The 19,415-nt window shown below is 30.6% G+C and overlaps 1 protein-coding gene, 2 long non-coding RNA genes and 1 pseudogene across 3 annotated transcripts in view; 2 read left to right on the top strand and 2 right to left on the bottom strand.

Moving 5' to 3' along the window:
- The window catches only part of LOC104743594, a 28,655-nt gene that overhangs the window by 2,169 nt on the left and 7,071 nt on the right, over positions 1-19,415 (top strand). The window contains exons 3-4 of the mRNA XM_010464655.1: positions 5,054-5,058; positions 12,887-12,994. Of these exons, the coding sequence (XP_010462957.1) occupies positions 5,054-5,058; positions 12,887-12,994 (113 nt within the window). The remainder of the gene's footprint in view (positions 1-5,053; positions 5,059-12,886; positions 12,995-19,415) is intronic.
- On the top strand, positions 2,463-5,057 carry LOC104741474 (annotated as a pseudogene).
- Positions 10,390-12,002, bottom strand: LOC109128610. The gene is made up of 3 exons (XR_002035022.1): positions 11,832-12,002; positions 11,634-11,735; positions 10,390-11,172 (listed from the first exon to the last, which is right to left on the bottom strand). It is a non-coding gene; the product is annotated as an uncharacterized LOC109128610 (long non-coding RNA).
- LOC104741475 lies at positions 14,695-14,922 on the bottom strand. Its single transcript, XR_760322.1, has 2 exons — positions 14,884-14,922; positions 14,695-14,847 (listed from the first exon to the last, which is right to left on the bottom strand). It is a non-coding gene; the product is annotated as an uncharacterized LOC104741475 (long non-coding RNA).

Here is a 19,415-nt window from a genome sequence, read left to right as displayed (position 1 = left end):
AGAAAATTCTTATATTTAGCTTTTCTATTTTATTCATTAGGTTACAACCTTTATGGTTTAATCTTTCTGTATTTATGAATTCTATTGATGAATAAGAACTATTTACCATTATATTGATGAAGAATCGAATTTTATTGTAATCATTAATCTTTTCTTGTTTTTTCTCTCTCTCTTATTAATCTATATACTAGTGACTTTGGAAGAAAACAATTGGTTTATAGTAAATGTTTTTTTTTTTTTTTTGTGGGTATCAAAATCCTTATAAAATTTCTCAAACATTACTCATGTTTCTTCTTTAATTACATATTTAAATATTCTACTCACATCCAAATTTTGTTTTTTAATGTAAAATTTACAAACTGAGGATTCGAACCTTCAACCACAGCTACAATTATTATTTCCTCGAACCAACTCTCCCAAACTTAACATCGTACCGATACTCCTTAAACAGTTAAACTCATGGCCCCTAGACGGCTAGACTCTAGACCTCAAACCTGATCACGAGTGTGGCCATTATCTCCATGATCTAAACAAGAGTGAGTATATTAAATACTTGGGTAGTGCGAAGGATTATATATTTCCGTCCATATGCAATACAACGCGATGAACGACTTATTTCTATACTGTATGTTCACAAGGGTAATGCTAGTCAATCAATCAATTATTATCACAGCCTAGACTATATATACATGCATATTCTTACAACTAGCGACAATTCATTAGCATGTAATCGGTTCATATTATTTCACATAACCCGTATTTGTTTACCAAAGACTACAGTAGTTGTTTTCTTCTTTTCTAATGCAACAAACTAGCCTTTGTTTTTTTGAATTCCTTTTGTTTTTGGAGCTCATTAGCCGATTTAAATTACATACCTCTGAAAAAAACATAATTGTAATTTAATGTTTTTATAAATAATATTCAAATCTCTTAGTTTTGTTTTTTCCTAAATTCAAAATACATCTTTGTTTTGTATTCTAATTCTACTTAAAACATCCATTAAATAACAAGAAATCATGATTAGATATGTATGTATTCTACATAAAACAGCCATTAAATTTTGAGAATTCCATTTTCCAATAATACTAACATGACTAATGATGGCTAAGCTTGAACCGACGAAATATCATGCACTTCTAAATTGCGTCGTCCTTTAACCACATATTTTCACAGTTATGTATTTTACCAAATGTACTGTTTTGCAGGATTCATGAAGGGGGCTTTAATTAGGCTGCAGGCTGCTTGTTGTGGAATAGGTGGTTTGTACAAACTAAATGTTGATAAGCCATGTGGATCTAGAGGAGTTAGAAATTGTCAAGTGCCTTCGACTATACATGAGATATGAGACGGTATTCATTTCACCGAGGCAGCAAATCGATGGATTGCCTAAGAACTTGCTTAATGGACCGCTTGCGGCTCTTGATATTGACTGGTCCTGCATTTCCTCTTACACGCTCATGAGCTGTTCTACGGACATGCGTTTTTAGGTGCCTTGGATATTATATCTCGAAAGAGATCTCGGATTAGAATATACAATCTTCAAAAATGGAACACTTCGTGAGTGGTATAGATAACAAAGTAGAGATGATGAAATGGGCTTGAAGTTTAACAGTTCCATGCCACACTATTGTTTCGATTTGGTTTGAATATCTATATATATATATATATATATATATATATATTAAAATATATATAAAAACACATAATAAATGTAAATGATTAATTTTAATATCAAAAATCTAGATCCAGATTAGATATCCGTGTATTGAACCACGTTCACGTCACATACCAAAGTATCAAGTTTTTGTGGTTTACAAAGTAGATTGCGTTATTTATGAGAGAAAAAGAAAGCTTCGTGTAGTCATAATCAGTTATCACTAATCGGTCCATACCCCTCCATTGGCTCTGTATAACCTTTCCAAAACATGATTTGTAAAATAATAAACTAATAAACCAAAACAATAAAAATACTCTTCATGTATAACTCCTAAACATTACATGAATATTGAGGATATTGATAATAAGTTATCAGTGTTCTCTTTCACAGCTGGATTTTTAGGGTTTCTTATGTAATGTTTTTTTTTAATCTTTATGTTTCTTGACCTTCAAGTTATCACTCTCAGACCTTAAGTGGTTTTCTAATTTGTTTTCTCTACACAGCTAAATTTTTGGGGCTTCCTTATGTGCCTCCTTACTTTGGATCTAAAAATGGAAACTTTGAGAAAGGAGTTAATTTTGCTATAGCCTCAGCAACGGAAGCTCTATTTTTGAGGAGAGATCGGGTTTCATATTCCTTACAGCAACATCAGTTTAGGAGTTCAGCTAAAGAGTTTCAAGGAGAGTTTACCAAATCTATGTGGTTCGCCGTCAGGTAGTGAAAAAGATAACTTTTGGAGTGATTATATTGTATTTTCGGTGAACTGATGAGATCACTTGTATATGTTTCTTTTTAAGATTGTAGAGATATATTTGGAAATGCATTAATTCTCATGGGAGAAATTGGAGGGAATGATTATAATTTCCCATTCGTCCAAGGCAAACCTGTTGAGGAAGTCGAAAGGCTGCTTCCGCTGGTAATCAGCACTATTTCTTCTGCAATCATGGTAAACAATTTCAAACCGCTGTAGTACATAGAACACGACCCTTTCATAGGGTGTATCCCATGGCTCAATGAATTTGCCGAGCACCACAACGAACAGCTTAAGACAGAACTCAAACGACTCCAGAATCTATATCCACATGTCAACATCATTTACGCCGACTACTACAACTCCTTATACCGTTTTTTCCAAAAACCAACTAAATACGGTTTGTTCCCCTAAAACATTATGTCTTTGACTATCAAAGTTTCATTCCTTAATTGACATCTTGTTTGTAGTACATAGAACCGACCTTTGGCTGCTTGCTGTGGAGTCGGAGGTCTTACAACTTCACTATTGGTAAAGTGTGTGGAGACAAAAGAGTTAGCTATTGTCAGAATCCTTCTGAGTAAGTGAATTGGGATGGTTATCATTTAACCGAAGCCACATACCGGAAGATGGCTCCAAGTTTACTCAATGGTCCCTATACAAGTCCTGCTTTCGACTGGTCCTGTCTTGGCTCTGGTTATATGAATAAAGATGATGAGTTAGTACTTGCTCCAGCATTTGCAATAAAGAAGAAGAAATCATCTGGAAGAGTTGCAGAGAATTGGAGGCGTTATAGACGAAGAAGTGGGTAGTCCAATATTGTAGTGGCATTTAAGTGCCACTTAGCCCATATCTAATTATGGACGTTTTTGAAGTTACTTCATTTTCAACAAATAACCAATTTTAGAAAAGAAAAAAAGAAAGAGAGACCATTTTCCCTAATTTACTATTTTCTTGTTGGCATTGCAAATGAGTCCACGGAATCCACCACTGAACATGCTGATCCCATGCTCTCTCTCCGTTATTTAGTAGTCCAAAAAAGGCAACTCTTCCCATGACTTCTCCACTGGAGAAGCTCTTCATCTGACGTTTTCTACTTATCTTGTACTCCACCACAGTTACTGTTACTTCATCAAAATGTCGATGTCGGAGTTACATATCGATCATCAGCTTCTGTGACTCCAGCGCCGACACCAGAAATTATCTCCATCTCTCTGACGTGGATCATCTTCCTCAAGCCACCTTTCTTCCTTATGGCAAAAGCTTCTTCCATCCTCCCTCCGGCCGTCGGAATCTCATCATCGACTTTATCGGTACCTAATTTTCCCTATCTTTCTTACATTTAGGCGAAACCACTGCTTTAGGTCGTTCTTGCTTGAGCAACAAGTTATAAACCCTACTTCTGCATGAGGTTTTGTAATGTCGTTGTACTATTTGGACAGCCGAATTCTTGGGACTGCACTCCGTACCGCCTTACTTCGGAAACCAAAATTTGAGCTTCGATCAAGGGATCAATTTTGCGGTGTATGGAGCAACTGCATCGGTCGTGGGTTTCTTGTGGAAAAAGGAATGAAATCTGATTTCACCAATGGTAGTCCAAGTGTTCAGCTTAACATCTTCAAGCAGATTTTATCTAACCTATGCACCTCGTCTTCTCATGGTTAGTAGAACACTGGCCTTGTTCTCCTCAATATCTATGATGTTGCAATCGAGCTCCCTTGGAACGGTCTTTTTCTTTTTGGGTTCAGATTGCAAAGAGATTCTTGGAGACTCGCTGATACTTATGGGAGAGATTGGAGTGAACGACTTAGTTACCCACTTTTCGAAGGAAAGAGTATCAATGAAATCAAAGAGCTTGTTCCTCTAGTCATCAAAGCTACTTCTTCTGCAATTGTGGTAACATATGTTTACCTGATCCCCCTCAAGATAAAGTCCTACGTGTGTGTTTAATTTTAACAACTTCAACAACCAAACTTCGACATGGGGGGAAAAACATTTTTGGTCCCCGGAAACTTCCCAATCGGATGTTATGCGGCTTATCTTACTCTATTTCAGACCGCATCAGAAGACCATGACCCCCTCACAGGTTTTCTATCATGGCTCAACGAATTGGGAGAGCACCACAACGAACATCTTAAGAGAGAACTCAAAAGACTCCAAGAATTATACCCTCATCATGTCAACATCCTATACGCATATTACTACAACTCTTTGTACCGGTGATACCAAGAACCAGTCAAATATTGTCCGTGCCTTTCTAATTTTTTTTTTTGTCTTTGACCGTCAGTTTGATCATCTAACCAATGTTTTATATGGTCCATTTTAGGGTTTAAGAACCTACCTTTGGCTGATTGTTGTGGAGTCGGAGGTCAATATAACTTCACTATCGATGAAGAATGTGGACACAGAGGAGTTAGCTATTGTCAAAACCCTTCTGAATATGTGAATTGGGACGATTATCATTTAACCGAAGCCACACACCTGACGATGGCTCAAGGTATACTCAATGGTCCCTATGCAAATCCTGCTTTCAACTGGTCCTGCTTTGGCACTAAATTAGTGGATAAAGAGTGTTCTTCAGCAGTTAAAATTCAAGTTTTGTGAAAAAGGGTATATATAACCTATGTTGTAATAGTGATGATAAGAACAGGTCCCTCATGGCAAGGTTTCGACATAATATATTATTGACTTATGATTCTACTTGATGATGATAGATGCAAACAAACGATAATCTCTAATAATGATAAGGGATCTATAGAATGTCAGGAAAATTATGTCAGAAAAATTAGGTTTAGATTGCTCAAGGTTTGGAGGGAGAAGTTTGACTTTTAAGAAATTCATCGTTTAGAGAAAAAAATCAAATCTACAAAATATTTATACCATTTTTTCCAATATAAAATTAAATTATGTTAGATATTAAATTATTAATTGAGTATTTAGATGATTAGGTAAGATAAATGATTTTCTCCTGCTCTTTTTTAAAGCAGACATTACAAGTCCAACATTATGAGACAAGTCGAAGATATAGGGTTGATGAAGAATATTAAATTATGCAACATTTTGTTTCTTTTTTGTGGTCTAGTCTAAAGACATTTAACGTTAAATAAAAATTTGCTATTACCATATACAGTTTGAGGTAGTTAAGTAGTTTCTTGTATAATTAACTTATCTGATATTGTCAGGCATATACCATTATAATTAACTTTAGACTACCAAAGATTTTTTATAAAATGACACTTTCTAATACCTTGTGTACTAGAACTAATCAATCTAAAAGAAATCTGAAGTTAAGAAAAATTAATTGATGTCAAACTAACCTAACTACACATAAATATATTTACCGTTATCCTGTCTTCTTCATTCTCTTTTTGTTATATCAGTCTTTGTTATTAGATCTCTTGTAGTTCTCAGTTAACAAAAGAGAACGAAGAAGAGGAAAGGGCGGCAACGGTTTATTTTAAATCAATGTGTACTAGTTAGAAACTAATTTATAAAATTATTTATTAGTTCATAATGACTTAATGTCATTTGTAATCCATAAGAAATATTACAAAATTACTGCATAAAATCTGCCACGCATATATATGAATGGATTGAAAACATATTTTTAGTTTTACTAAAAGATAGATCATAGTACATAGTATTGATACATCCTGTTCTTATATCATTTTCTAAATTATTAAATTTTACATGAAATAAATATAAAATAAGAATTTTATATTAAAGTTTACTTCAAATTATTTCATTATGAATATGGAATAGAAAAAATTGATTAATTTGAAGAAAATTTTAAGAAATTTTCAGTAACTTTATAAGACTTTTAAAAGAAAATTTCAATAACTTTATAAGACTTTTTAAAGCATGTCTAAGAATTTTGGATTCTTATTCATTTTTTATTCTGGTTTGGTTGAATTTTAATTACTGGGTTTCTTTTATGTTCAGTTTATTTTCTAAGTTAAGCTAAAATGATTTTTAAAGTTGTATATTAAATCTTTTAATGGGCTGCTAACGAGTTAATATAGAAGCACAATGGTAATTTAAAGATTTTAATATGGGATGCATGTATAGATGGTTTACATTACTTTTTTATGAAACGCCAAATTTGCATATAGGCTAGTTTTTGTTTTTGTCTAAAGAATCTCTTACAACGTAGTAATAATAATAATAAAAAAATCTACATAAATCAATCAGTGTTCTATCTTTTTTCTCTAGGATACACCTTTCTAAAAAGAACCGAAAAAAGTTCATACATACATTTGTAGATTTCTTATCCAAGTACACCTAAACAAAAATATATCCCATAAAAATAAAAAAAAGGGAAAGAAAATTGCTTCATGAGAAGTCAAAATTATGAAAAAGGAAAAAAAAAATCTGATTATCTTGTCTCTATACTTTTCCGTGTTTGACAAAATATCTAAAAAGTGTAACGGTTGCAAAAAAAAAAAAAAAAAAAAAAAAAAAANGTTAAAGTCTGTAAACAATATGATAGATTTGGGTAGAATCCATTGCAAATAGCACGTGTAACAATCATTGTCTCTCTTTCTTTTTTTTCCTAACATAACCTTCCATGCTTTTTCTATATATATTTTTCATTTTATTTATTTGCTTTACTCTTTTAAAATATATTACCCTCCAATAAAATTTAGTTTTTGAATTGACAACTCACTGTCAATTCACAGTTTTTTTCCATCTTGGGATTGTCTTTAGTCTCAAAATGACATATCTACATAAATAAATTAAATTATGTCGTCGATTTTTTCTGGAAAATACAACTAATTTGTTGAGATTTGCATAATAATAATCAAAGTATTTAGTAATTTTTTATCACGTTAATTTGATACAAAATATTGTATAAACTTATTTAATAGTAAAATATTAGTAAAAAGTAATAATTGACAGTTAATATATTGTTTTTTAATTTATAAGTTTTATAATTAACGACACCGCATAACAACAATATAGCAAAATTTAGTTATGCATTATCATTATTTATAAATGTTAACTAGTTTTCACTAGTTCTATAATTTGTGGCGCCGTATAACTATATTTAGTTTATTCATTATAATTATTTTAAAATGTAATTAGTTTTCACTAGTTTTGTAATTTGCGGCGCTGTCACAAAAACTTACATTAACTTTAAACAGTATGTTTACTTAAATTTTAGTGAATTAGATCTTGTTTAAGTTACTAAATTATAAATATTGTAAAAAAAGTCAAAAAAAAAGTTTTTGAAGTATATCTACTAATACCGAGGGTAAATTAATGGAGTTCTGAATAATAACAAAAAAATAAATAGTGTAAATTATAAAAAAGCTGGCAAAATAAAAAAAAAATACAAAACAGTTGTCGTTATGATGATAAAGTAGCTAAGAGCTTCCTCATTGGACATTGGGTATATATATATACCTATATGGTAGGGTTCTCAATATCACCCATACAAACTTCCCTAGTTTTATTATCGCTCACCTTTTTTACTCAAACTCCCTAGTAAGTGTCTCTCATTTTTTTTTTTCTTTGCAGTTTAGCTCTATTGCAATTCAGATCCTACATCAAAGTTTTATTGAATTGTACAAAAGAGACATAGTAGAGATCTGTCTAGATTATGAGTAAATACCATACTGATTTCCAACATATAACCATATTTCTTGTCTTCTTTGATTTTTGTTTTGTTTTCTTTTTATATCAATCCTTAGATTTCATGTGCAGAATCCTAAAAAGTAGATCAATCTATTGCTACTGAAGGTGAGAAAGAAAGAGTTATTTGCTTCTTGCAAACTTTTTTTTTAAAGAAAATTATTGTTTGTGGAGTTACCAGCACATAGATTTATTTAGTTTCATATTTCGTTATTCATATATCAAGATGAAAATGCTCAAGAAAGGTATCAGTATTGTCTATTTGTCTATTTCATTTTTCTTGTATACTGATACTTTAGAGGCCTCAAGCAGTTTTTTTTTTCAAAACTAAGACTAAATTTAAGAAAACAATATTTTAAAGGGAGGAAATGTTTTTCAAAAGGAAAAATGGCTTTTTCAAAGGCAAAAAATAGCTTTCTCCAAGGGGAAAAGAAATACCATTTTCAAATAAAATAATTATATAAGCCACAAGCTAGGCTCTTATTTAACCAGCTTCTGACCAAGGCTGATTCTGCTTGTGTTATATGTGAAATTTATTTTCTATACACACGAGTTACTTTATTTTTTTACTATCAAATAGTTTTAAACCAAAAATATGAACTAAATGAGGGCTGGGCATCCAAGTATTAGAGTCGGTTTCTAGTAGGGACGGATTCGAGTTTTTCAGGCAGGGAATTTTAGATTGTAATAGGGTAAAAGTAAAAATTTGGTTTGGGTTGGATCGGATATAGATTTTTTCAGAATTTCTAAAATCCTGATTAAATTGAAATTTCTCGATTTGGATTCAGTCTAATTTTTTGGTTCGGTTACAGTTCAGATTTTTGATTAGATTTTTTTGCACAAGCCTAAACTAGAGGTTGGCAAGTTAATTTTCTTATGATATCAATTAAAATTAAGATGGTCGAGTAACTATTTTCTTTATTTTTGGTTAAACCAAAGTTATTTGTGTGTGTGTGTGGTTAAATACAATATGGTTCAGTTTGATTTTCTTCTCCTCAATTCATACTCGAATATGATATTTGAATACACTAGGTTTGAACCTGCGGTACACCGCGGGACGATTTTTAATTTTATTATGTTTTTAATATATATATTTTTGATTCTTAATTTTTAAGTCTTAGTTGAAACAATATAATATACTTTTTTCTGTGACGTGTTTGCATATTTTGTAGTTTATATAATAAAAATATAATATAAGAAATAAGTTAAAAGTTTTAGTGTTGGTTTAATAGTTCAAACCCGTCATGCTAGACTTGTCCCACAACTTATCCCACAATGTATTTAAAGATTTTTAACCCCCACAGAAAATTATCCTACGATAGTATATATAAAATATATTTATTTTTATTGAAATATTTAGACCCGCAGTCGCATCTGCCCAACACACTTTAATTTAATTAATAAGTCTACATGTGGAAACTAATTAACATGTGATCCATCGCGGTACAAAACTTTTTTTGTTTAAAACATAACTTATGATTTCAATGTTATACTATATTTTAGAAAATAAAAGATGATCATATATTTTGTTATTTATGTCATTTACGTTTTATATATCCTGAAAACCATTACAATAGAAAAAGTAATGATACTACATTTTCAAAAGTGATAACCAATTAAATTTATTAATTATGTTAAATCCTAGTGCTTTGCAAAACAAAAACACAAATTACATGACCCATTTTTAAAAAGGGGATCTTTTGATCAAGATCCGATTAAGTATAAGATCCAAAATTAAATTAAATGACACTTAAAAAAATGATCTAAGTACAGTATTTTTGGAAACCATATTTTTGACTTATTTCAACACTTATAATACTTTTGGTCTAAGAATGAATCATAATACTTGTTATTTAACAATAGTACTTATAATTTAATTTGTGTATCATAATATTTGTAAGTTTAATTTAAATGCTAATATTTAAATATAGTTTAATTTAGGATCTAAAAAGTAAAACAATTAAATATGATCTAGTCTCAGCCAACAACAATTTACGGTGACATTTGTTACATGTTTTTTTTTTTTTTTTTTCACTGGATTAATATATTGACTAAGGATTGAAAGGCTTACATGGCTTGTGGAAAGCCTCGGCTTTTGAGAAGCCGCTATCTGTACAATTACCAAAAGACTACACCCAATTCTAACCCCCTTAGATACATGTTATAGACTTATAGTAGTCATGATCTTTACAAAAGAACTAAACGAATATACTGGTTAAAAGGACACTCTTGACACAGAGGATTGAACTGGGGCATGTTATAAGATTAAATATCCTAAGTTACATGTTATAACTATCTAATTTATAAAATTAAATATAATATTTATTATATTTTGTGCTGGGGCAAAAGAAAAATCAGCCGAACAGAGACGTAAAGTCCCGTAAAAGTCACTCCGAATTTGTCTCATATCATCATCACCAATGGTTTATTTGAAAAAAACACAAATTACATGACCCGTTTAAGAAGAAGCGGATGTTCACGCCTCTTCACATAGTGTTGTCTTCTCTTCCATTACCTGAACATATCGTTCTGCAGAAGCCTGCAACTTCTCAATCACAAGCTGGGCTAAGAACGGAGACACGCATAGCTGCTCTCGTCCACTATGTGCCTTCTCTTCCTCTACTTGAACCTGCAACATCTCTATCACAAGCTGAGTTAAGAGCAAAGACACGCAAAGCTACTCTTGTTCACACAATGGTGCCTTCCCATCCTGTAACTGAACATTGCATTTTGCAGAAGTCTGCAGTTTCACAGCCACAAACTGAACTGAGAGACCTGGTTGCGTTTACTCACGAAACAACTCATGCTCCCGCCGTGGAACCTGAGACCTGTCCTGATTTCACCTCCGTAGACAAACCAGCGATAGTCACAACCAGAAAAGCTTCAGCTCCAAGGAGATCACTGCAAGATTGTAGAGCCATTTCACGTTCATATACTTGAGCATACTTAATTGTACAAATAATTACAAAAAAGGGGACTCATATGTTCATATACTTCAGCCCATAAAATTGTAACAATATACTTAGCTGAAATTAGACTAATCTTGCCCATTCTTTTTTTTTTTTTTTTTCTGCTTCAAACATGTCAATAGCATATGAACTGTTTCATAATCGATTTCTCTTTGTCGATCCTGCAATTTAACAAACCAAATTTGCAAATTTATTGGCCAAAAACCTGCAATGTATAACTCAAAAAATCAAAAGCTGCAAATTACTTTACCAAAACCTGCAATTATAAGTCAGAAAATTAATACTCAAACCAAAATCTGAAAATTCATTCACCAAAACATTCGATATATAACTTAGAAAACCAACTCCTGCAATTTCTCAAAGTAATTAGCTTTGTAGACTTGTCTGTTGGGTTTCTTATAGTTCTCTGTCATGAACTCCAAGCAATATCATATCTTTAACCAACTAAATCTTCAAGAAGCAGAAATAACACCATAGACCCTCTGAGTTAAACATCCAATTAGTCGTTCTACAAGACAGAAAAGGAACACGACCACAAAAAAACCAAGTAATTGCTGACCTGACCTAATTTTAAAGCCGGTCTGAGATAAGTTCATCATCATAAGATGTTTGGTTTATTTACCAACTATTGGATCTTGGTTTCAACATCGTACAGTTGTTTTTTCTGCAGGTCTAATTGCTGGACCAGTTTCTAATTCTGAAGCTGTCGAACGGCGGCATCAACCTGAAAAAAGAAACACATTCTTACTGTCTTGCATAATCCTTATTTGCATCATTCTCACACTTCAACTATACACAAAACATTCGCACAACAGCTTACATAATCTCCAGAAGCTAGCTTATTTTCCTTGAAATCCAAATTCAATTTCTTCCATTTAGCTTCGGGGATATCTTCTTCTTCTTCATCATCGGAGACATCTTCTTCTTCCTCCTCTTCTTTTCTTCTGTGGGCGGCGATCGAGAGAGGAGATAAACAAATAATAATATTAGGTCAAATTTACTCAATTTAGAAGAAAAAAGGAACAGGAGATAAAACGCGCGGATTTTATACAAAACGGGTCGAGTAATCGATTTTGTTTTTTTTCTGACCATTTTATCCGTTTCAATTTGAATAAAGCTATTCCTTCTTATAAAATTGAGTGGCAATTTGAGTAAATATAATAAGGATTTTGGACATTTACCCAAACGTACTCCTCTTTTAATAGTATTATTATTATTATGATTAAGATATAAGTAGCCAGGATGATATCGATCGGTATACAATAAATGATTTCTCATGTTAGAATTTATATGGGACGAACTGTTGTACTTGTCTAGCTAGCTAGTTTACTCAAAGGGAAGCCAAACATGTTTGCTAATTCAATTTATGATTACCTCAGGTATCTTCCAGTTAAACAAGTCAATATGCTTGATGATCAAAGGTTGCCATTTAGTCCTTCGTGGTTCCCCCGTCATCGGAACCATTTCCTCAATCAATGGTATACCTTTTTTTTTTTTTGTCGTGCTTCAAGTTTTATATAAAACTCTATTGTGTGATATGTCTATATTGATGAATAAACTTAAGTGTTGCCTTTGTGAAATATAGAGGAGCTTAGGCAAGTCCCTACAATGGTAGAAACTGAGAACATGGACGAAGTATTTGCTGGATTATTGCCCGTTCCAGCAATAAGCGAGGCTACTCCCACAACGAGTACACAACCAAGTCTAGTCCCATTGCCAGAGTCATTAACAATACCACAATATCCACCTGACGTGGTATGTTACCTACTCTTACACATTTTATAGAACATTTAATCATTATAACAAAAAGCCTTCCAAAAAAAAAAAAAATCATGAAAACATATTTTACTAATTAAATTCGTTTTCATATATAAGCAGGAGCCACTATGCATTGCTTCTGGATATTTACAACACTCCGATCAGCAAGATTTATTGAATCCAAACTTGCTCAATTCCTTTCAAGAGCCAGATGAGTGTACAATAGTAAATTATATATTTCACTTTTTTTGGTTATCAGGTTTCAAGAGCCAGATCTCTTGTAGTTCTTAGTAAACAAAAGAGAACGAAGAAGAGGAAAGGGCGGCAAGGTTTTATAAAACTATTTATTAGTTCATAATGAATTAATGTCATTTGTAATCCATAAGAAATATTACAAAATTACTGCATAAAAGCTTCCAAGCATATATATGAATGGATTGAAAACATTTATTTAGTTTTACTAAAAGATAGAATATAGTACACAGTATTGATACATCCTGTTCTTATATCATATTCTAAATTATTAAATTTTACATGAAATAAATATAAAATAAGAATTTTATATTAAAGTTTACTTCAATTTATTTCATTATGAATATAAAATAGAAAATCGATTAATTTGAAGAAACTTTTAAGAAATTTTCAATAATTTTATAAGACTTTTAAAAGAAAATTTCAGTAACTTTATAAGACTTTTTAAAGCATTCTCTAAGAATTTTGGGTTCTTATTCAGTTTTGATTCTGGGTTTGGTTGAATGTTAATTATTGGGTTTCATTTATGTTCAGTTTATTTTCCAAGTTAAGCTAAAATGATTTTTAAAGTTGTATATTAAATCTACTAGAAACCCTAAAAAGCTGGAAACTCTAAAAAGATAGGTCCTTTACCATAACTCAAAAAAAAAAAAAACTGTCTTCTCTTGAATTTATAGTTTTATAAATTTTAATAATTCTTTTATCATGTTCTCAAATTTATATTTGTATTCCGATCTTGCTGTTTTTTATGATTCATCGACTAATCCTTTTTATTTTCCTGTTCGTATAGTGGTTTCTTGGAAAACAAGATCCACAAATCATAAAGATTTGGTTGTTGTTGGTTCATCTTTTAAAAAAAGTATAATATTGTTCTTTTTTGGTTGATGTTTTACATTAAATTTTTGGGAAATTACCTATAATAATACATAAAAGTTGCCTTATTACCATAATATTACGTTTGAAATCAGTCTTACAGTAATAATACATAAAAGTTTGAACATTACTTGGAAACCAGTATTTGTGTGTTTATTTACGGTTTGTGCCATTTTCTAGTTAAATTTGGTTGGAAAAAAGACCAGATTAATTCTTTCTAATTGATTCATCTTTTTCCACAAAATCATAGCATCCAAACATAAGAAACCATATTCTTGTTACAGATCTAGATGTGATTTTTTTTTTTTTAATCCGAAGAACTTATATCTGCTTAAATTGATTCATTAGGTGTTTTTGGAGAAATTTGTTCAATGACTAGATTTTGGTTTATTATTTTTCCGTTATTTTTTTCCCCTATTTCTTTAATTACCTTGAAAGATATAATCTTCATCAGAATTTTTTTTTTCCTTTTTTCGTATATGTTTGTTTTCAGAAACGAAACAAAAACCTCAATTTTAATCACTAGCCCAAACTTGTTTTTCTTCTCTACTTTGGAATCCATAAAAAAAGCCAAAAGCGCATTGAAGCATGAAGGCCTACCGGAGAAGCAAAAAAGCGGTCACATTTTCCGGCTAAATGGACAGATCGACCGGTGAAAGCTCCGATTTTCTACAGTTTCTACTTTGGTAACCATTGCATGTTTTAAAGTTTCGAGTTTAATGAAATGCTGAACAATCGAATTCATGTAAAATGTCTTTTTAGGACGGTGATGTGTTATGGATCTCGATCGGTTGAGTTCGTTTTTTTTTATGTAGCTCTATTTTGCATAAGGAGATATAATTTGGGAGAGATTTTGACTTAATCTCTGCTTCTTGAGTAATTGTAAGACCGCAAAGTCTTAATACTCAACGACTTTATATATGTAAATTCGGCTCTTTTGTTTTTAGCTAGACCTGTTTGTTGTGTTGCCAAGTTGAATTTTAGAATACTCAACAACTCTGTTTTGTGTTTAATTTTTTCTTTGTTTCTGAAACATTTTTTGGCAAGTGTGAATCTGGGTTTTCAATTCACGTGGTAATATAAAACTAGATTAAAACCAGTGCTTATTTATATTGTAATTTTTATATAAAATATAATTTATGTGATTGTTTTTAAAAGTTTTTTTGTATAAAACATTAACAATAAAATCATATGCTAAATATGATGGGTTGAAAAAAGATACATATTTTGTAAGTTTTATATTGTTAATGATTCTAGATAAGTATCCGTAATATAACACTGGTTAAATTATATTTTATACAAAATTTTGTATATTTTCGATTTTAAAATAAAATTTTAATATGTTGTATTAGATTATATATGTGAAGTTATTTCAACAATTTATATTTCATCATGACTTGAATGTCATTATAAGACATAATATTGTAAATTTGAATTTACAATATTTAAATTTTGACCCGTTACTCAGTAAAATTTTTAATTCAATATATATTATTTCTAAAGAATAATATTACTAAAGCTTGAATATTTTATAGATTGAACAATTTATATTTGTTTTTAAAAATTCAACTTATGGTATATCCGAAAATAAAACTATTTTTTAATTATAATAAATAATATGATAATTTATTTGTTTCACAAAATAAACTCATATATAAAAATGAGAGGTGAAGTATAATGATAATTAACAAATTAATATATTAAGTTAGATATCAAAAGATTTTATTTGATGAATAATTTAATAAAGAAAATTAATATGGTAAGTTAGATGATATTATTCTGTAGAATATTCTCTTTAAGATTTTCGGTATAACCTATTTGTAACCAATTAATCTATCATTAATGTATAACCTATTTGTAACCAACTTATTAAAATTATATAGTCTACAAAACAATGTTGTGTACTTCCGTTTTATTATAAAGGGGATTTTGATCGATGATGGAAAACAACAGAGAAAGGAGAATAGCTCTCACTGCATCTGGTGCGGCTTCTGGGATTGCATCAGGTATTATCCAGAACTACCTCTTCTTTAACAGTTTATGCACCTCCTTTACTGTTATCTATGTCGTATTGGATTATCAATGCACGGAACAGCAACATAGATCCTTCACTTTAGTATGTAGCTACTTAGAATTAGCTTAAACTGCTGAATTTAATCTATAAATGTCCATACTAGGTTCCTGATATCTTTCTAGCTTATGCAATCTTTATGGCCGCTCTATTCTTTTCGCTCACTCTTGGTTCTAGAAATGTGTATGTACAATACAGCCTACCAATGTGCCTATGAATTCTTTAGGTTCTAGTACTAGACAAAGCATCTTGCTGGGACTAATTACTGAAAACTAGTTTATTTATGGCTATTTTGAAGTATGGTTCGTGGGTAATGGTGTCGCCTTCCTTTTGATTAGCTGAAGAAGCTTGTTGAGATTATTGGTTTTTACTAACCCCGATGGGTAAAGGTTCATTACTGGACACACACGAGCTCTCGTCAACGGTGTTCATTTCGCTTGCTATCGGTAAATGAGACTTCGCTTTGGTGGGTGGAGATCGACTTAATTAATTGGCTTCTTAAGAAGTTAGAGCTGAATTTTATTTGTCATATTTAGTTGATGCATTTATCAATGTTTTTTTTATGTTACGTGATTTTAAACTTCACATATTTATTTGGAGATGTGTGGTTTACTCTATCTTTATCAGAAAAGGGATCAAAGGATGGAGAAATAGTAGAGATGTTTGAGAGAAGAAGTGGGAGAGCTTAATGAAGTAATAGATGGGAAATAATATCTACTTAGAAGCTATAAGGAGTAGAAGATGGAGTCTTTGCAGAAGATAAAAGAATTGCAACAGAGACGGAGGGACTGAGATTTGTTTGGTTGTAATTAATAAAATTTTTGGGTAAATGTGAGGTTTTATGTACAACTAGATCACTTAGGTACAACTGAGAAATTTCAGTATAACTTGAACTATTTGGTGCAACTATAGAGCTATTAAAATAAATGTAGATATAGATCATGTGAAAACGAAAAATAAATAAATTTTTGGCGGCGGGATATTCATTTAAAATCATCACATGTGGTAAAATGAACCAAAGACAACAGAATATTAGTAAAAAATTATTTGGTATACACATAATAATACATAGTTGTCCAGTTGTACTCTCATATTCATAGTTGAACTTTTGCATTTTTTCGTATTTCCAGGTGGACTACAATATAAATTATTAATTAGCAGTTGGCCACAAGATTTATCACTATTAATTAGCATATACAAAGTTTTCATAACACAATGTTCATAAAAACTTGGGTTTCACCTCTTTTGCTTCATTTGAGGTGATCACTTGCTAAGTCTTCCTTATACTATAAAGAGTGTTTTATGTGAAAACGATAGTATATATTAGAAAGTGATAAATTCTTGTATTGTTGATTAAACATGGTTCTTTAATAGTTCAATATGTAAAGAAATTCTTATAAACCTTAATTATCATTTTCATATTTTAAATAGAAATGCAAATCTAAATATATATTTAGTTGTACCTAGTTGAACTGAGTAATACAATTTGACAAATACTATTTATGTTATCTAAATATTACCCTCTATAGATAAAATGTAAATTTGTATGGTTATTATTCATTACCTCTCGGAAATATAATAAATAAATAAAAAATTACGAATTACGTAGGTTGTTCTAGTAACATCTCTTACTTGTTTTAGTAACATCTCTTACTTGTTCCATTTCCGATGAACAACAACGACAATATTAGCTAGCGTTGCAGAAGAAGATATGTTGAAGATGACTACAAAATTACAATAATATCTTTCATGAAAACGGATTTATGGACGTACACTAAGCAAAAGAATGTTATGTGCGTACACTAATCTCAATAACGTTATGTACGTACACCAAACTGCAACATACATTAAACAAAATAACGTTATGTACGTACACCCAACAATATCTCTACCATATTTTATAAGTCTACCGCTACATTTTTATAAATCTGTCAGAGGAATCTATTAACTATATAAGTATACCAAAACAATTTATTAGCATCTTAAGTCTGTCAATTATATCTATTGCAATGGTTAATAAGTCTATCAAAAATATCTGCGCTACCAATAAAATCTATCTAAAAACTCGCCCAATTAATAAGTCTATCATCAAACACAATTAATCTACCAAGTTAATCTACCAAGAACATAAATCTACCTAATTAATCTACTNTTGTATTGTTGATTAAACATGGTTCTTTAATAGTTCAATATGTAAAGAAATTCTTATAAACCTTAATTATCATTTTCATATTTTAAATAGAAATGCAAATCTAAATATATATTTAGTTGTACCTAGTTGAACTGAGTAATACAATTTGACAAATACTATTTATGTTATCTAAATATTACCCTCTATAGATAAAATGTAAATTTGTATGGTTATTATTCATTACCTCTCGGAAATATAATAAATAAATAAAAAATTACGAATTACGTAGGTTGTTCTAGTAACATCTCTTACTTGTTTTAGTAACATCTCTTACTTGTTCCATTTCCGATGAACAACAACGACAATATTAGCTAGCGTTGCAGAAGAAGATATGTTGAAGATGACTACAAAATTACAATAATATCTTTCATGAAAACGGATTTATGGACGTACACTAAGCAAAAGAATGTTATGTGCGTACACTAATCTCAATAACGTTATGTACGTACACCAAACTGCAACATACATTAAACAAAATAACGTTATGTACGTACACCCAACAATATCTCTACCATATTTTATAAGTCTACCGCTACATTTTTATAAATCTGTCAGAGGAATCTATTAACTATATAAGTATACCAAAACAATTTATTAGCATCTTAAGTCTGTCAATTATATCTATTGCAATGGTTAATAAGTCTATCAAAAATATCTGCGCTACCAATAAAATCTATCTAAAAACTCGCCCAATTAATAAGTCTATCATCAAACACAATTAATCTACCAAGTTAATCTACCAAGAACATAAATCTACCTAATTAATCTACTTTTCACATAAGTGTATCATCACTACAACTAAATCTTCCATTTTAATCTATCGTACACCTACAGTCTACCAACTTAATATACCAACTTTCTCTACCATTTTTATGTACCCGATTTGTATACCATCAAACCAACGATAGACTTTCTCCCACTTTCCAATGTTTTTTTTTCCTTAATGGTATTTTCTGTAATTGCATTTTTCCTAACACTAGTTTTAGGGGTACAAATGGTACATAATTAGTTATTATAGTAATTATCAACCTTTTTGTACTACTCTAGTAATAAGAAAACAATTTAGTAATATTATAGTAACTCTCCCTAAATTCTTTTGTCATGTTCTCAAATTTATATTTGTATTCCGATTTTGTGTACAGGAAATATTTTTTTAACGGAAAGTTAAGATAAATAGACACAACTGTAAATTCAATATTAAGTTGTATAAAATTTCTCTATTGCTATAATCATTTCTAAAATTTTAGTTAGATTATAGA

Source organism: Camelina sativa, chromosome 14, assembly GCF_000633955.1.
Source record: "Camelina sativa cultivar DH55 chromosome 14, Cs, whole genome shotgun sequence".
In the NCBI taxonomy this organism is placed as follows: Eukaryota; Viridiplantae; Streptophyta; class Magnoliopsida; order Brassicales; family Brassicaceae; genus Camelina; species Camelina sativa.
Note: the sequence above shows the minus strand (reverse complement) of the source record. Positions and strands in the feature narration are given on the sequence as shown.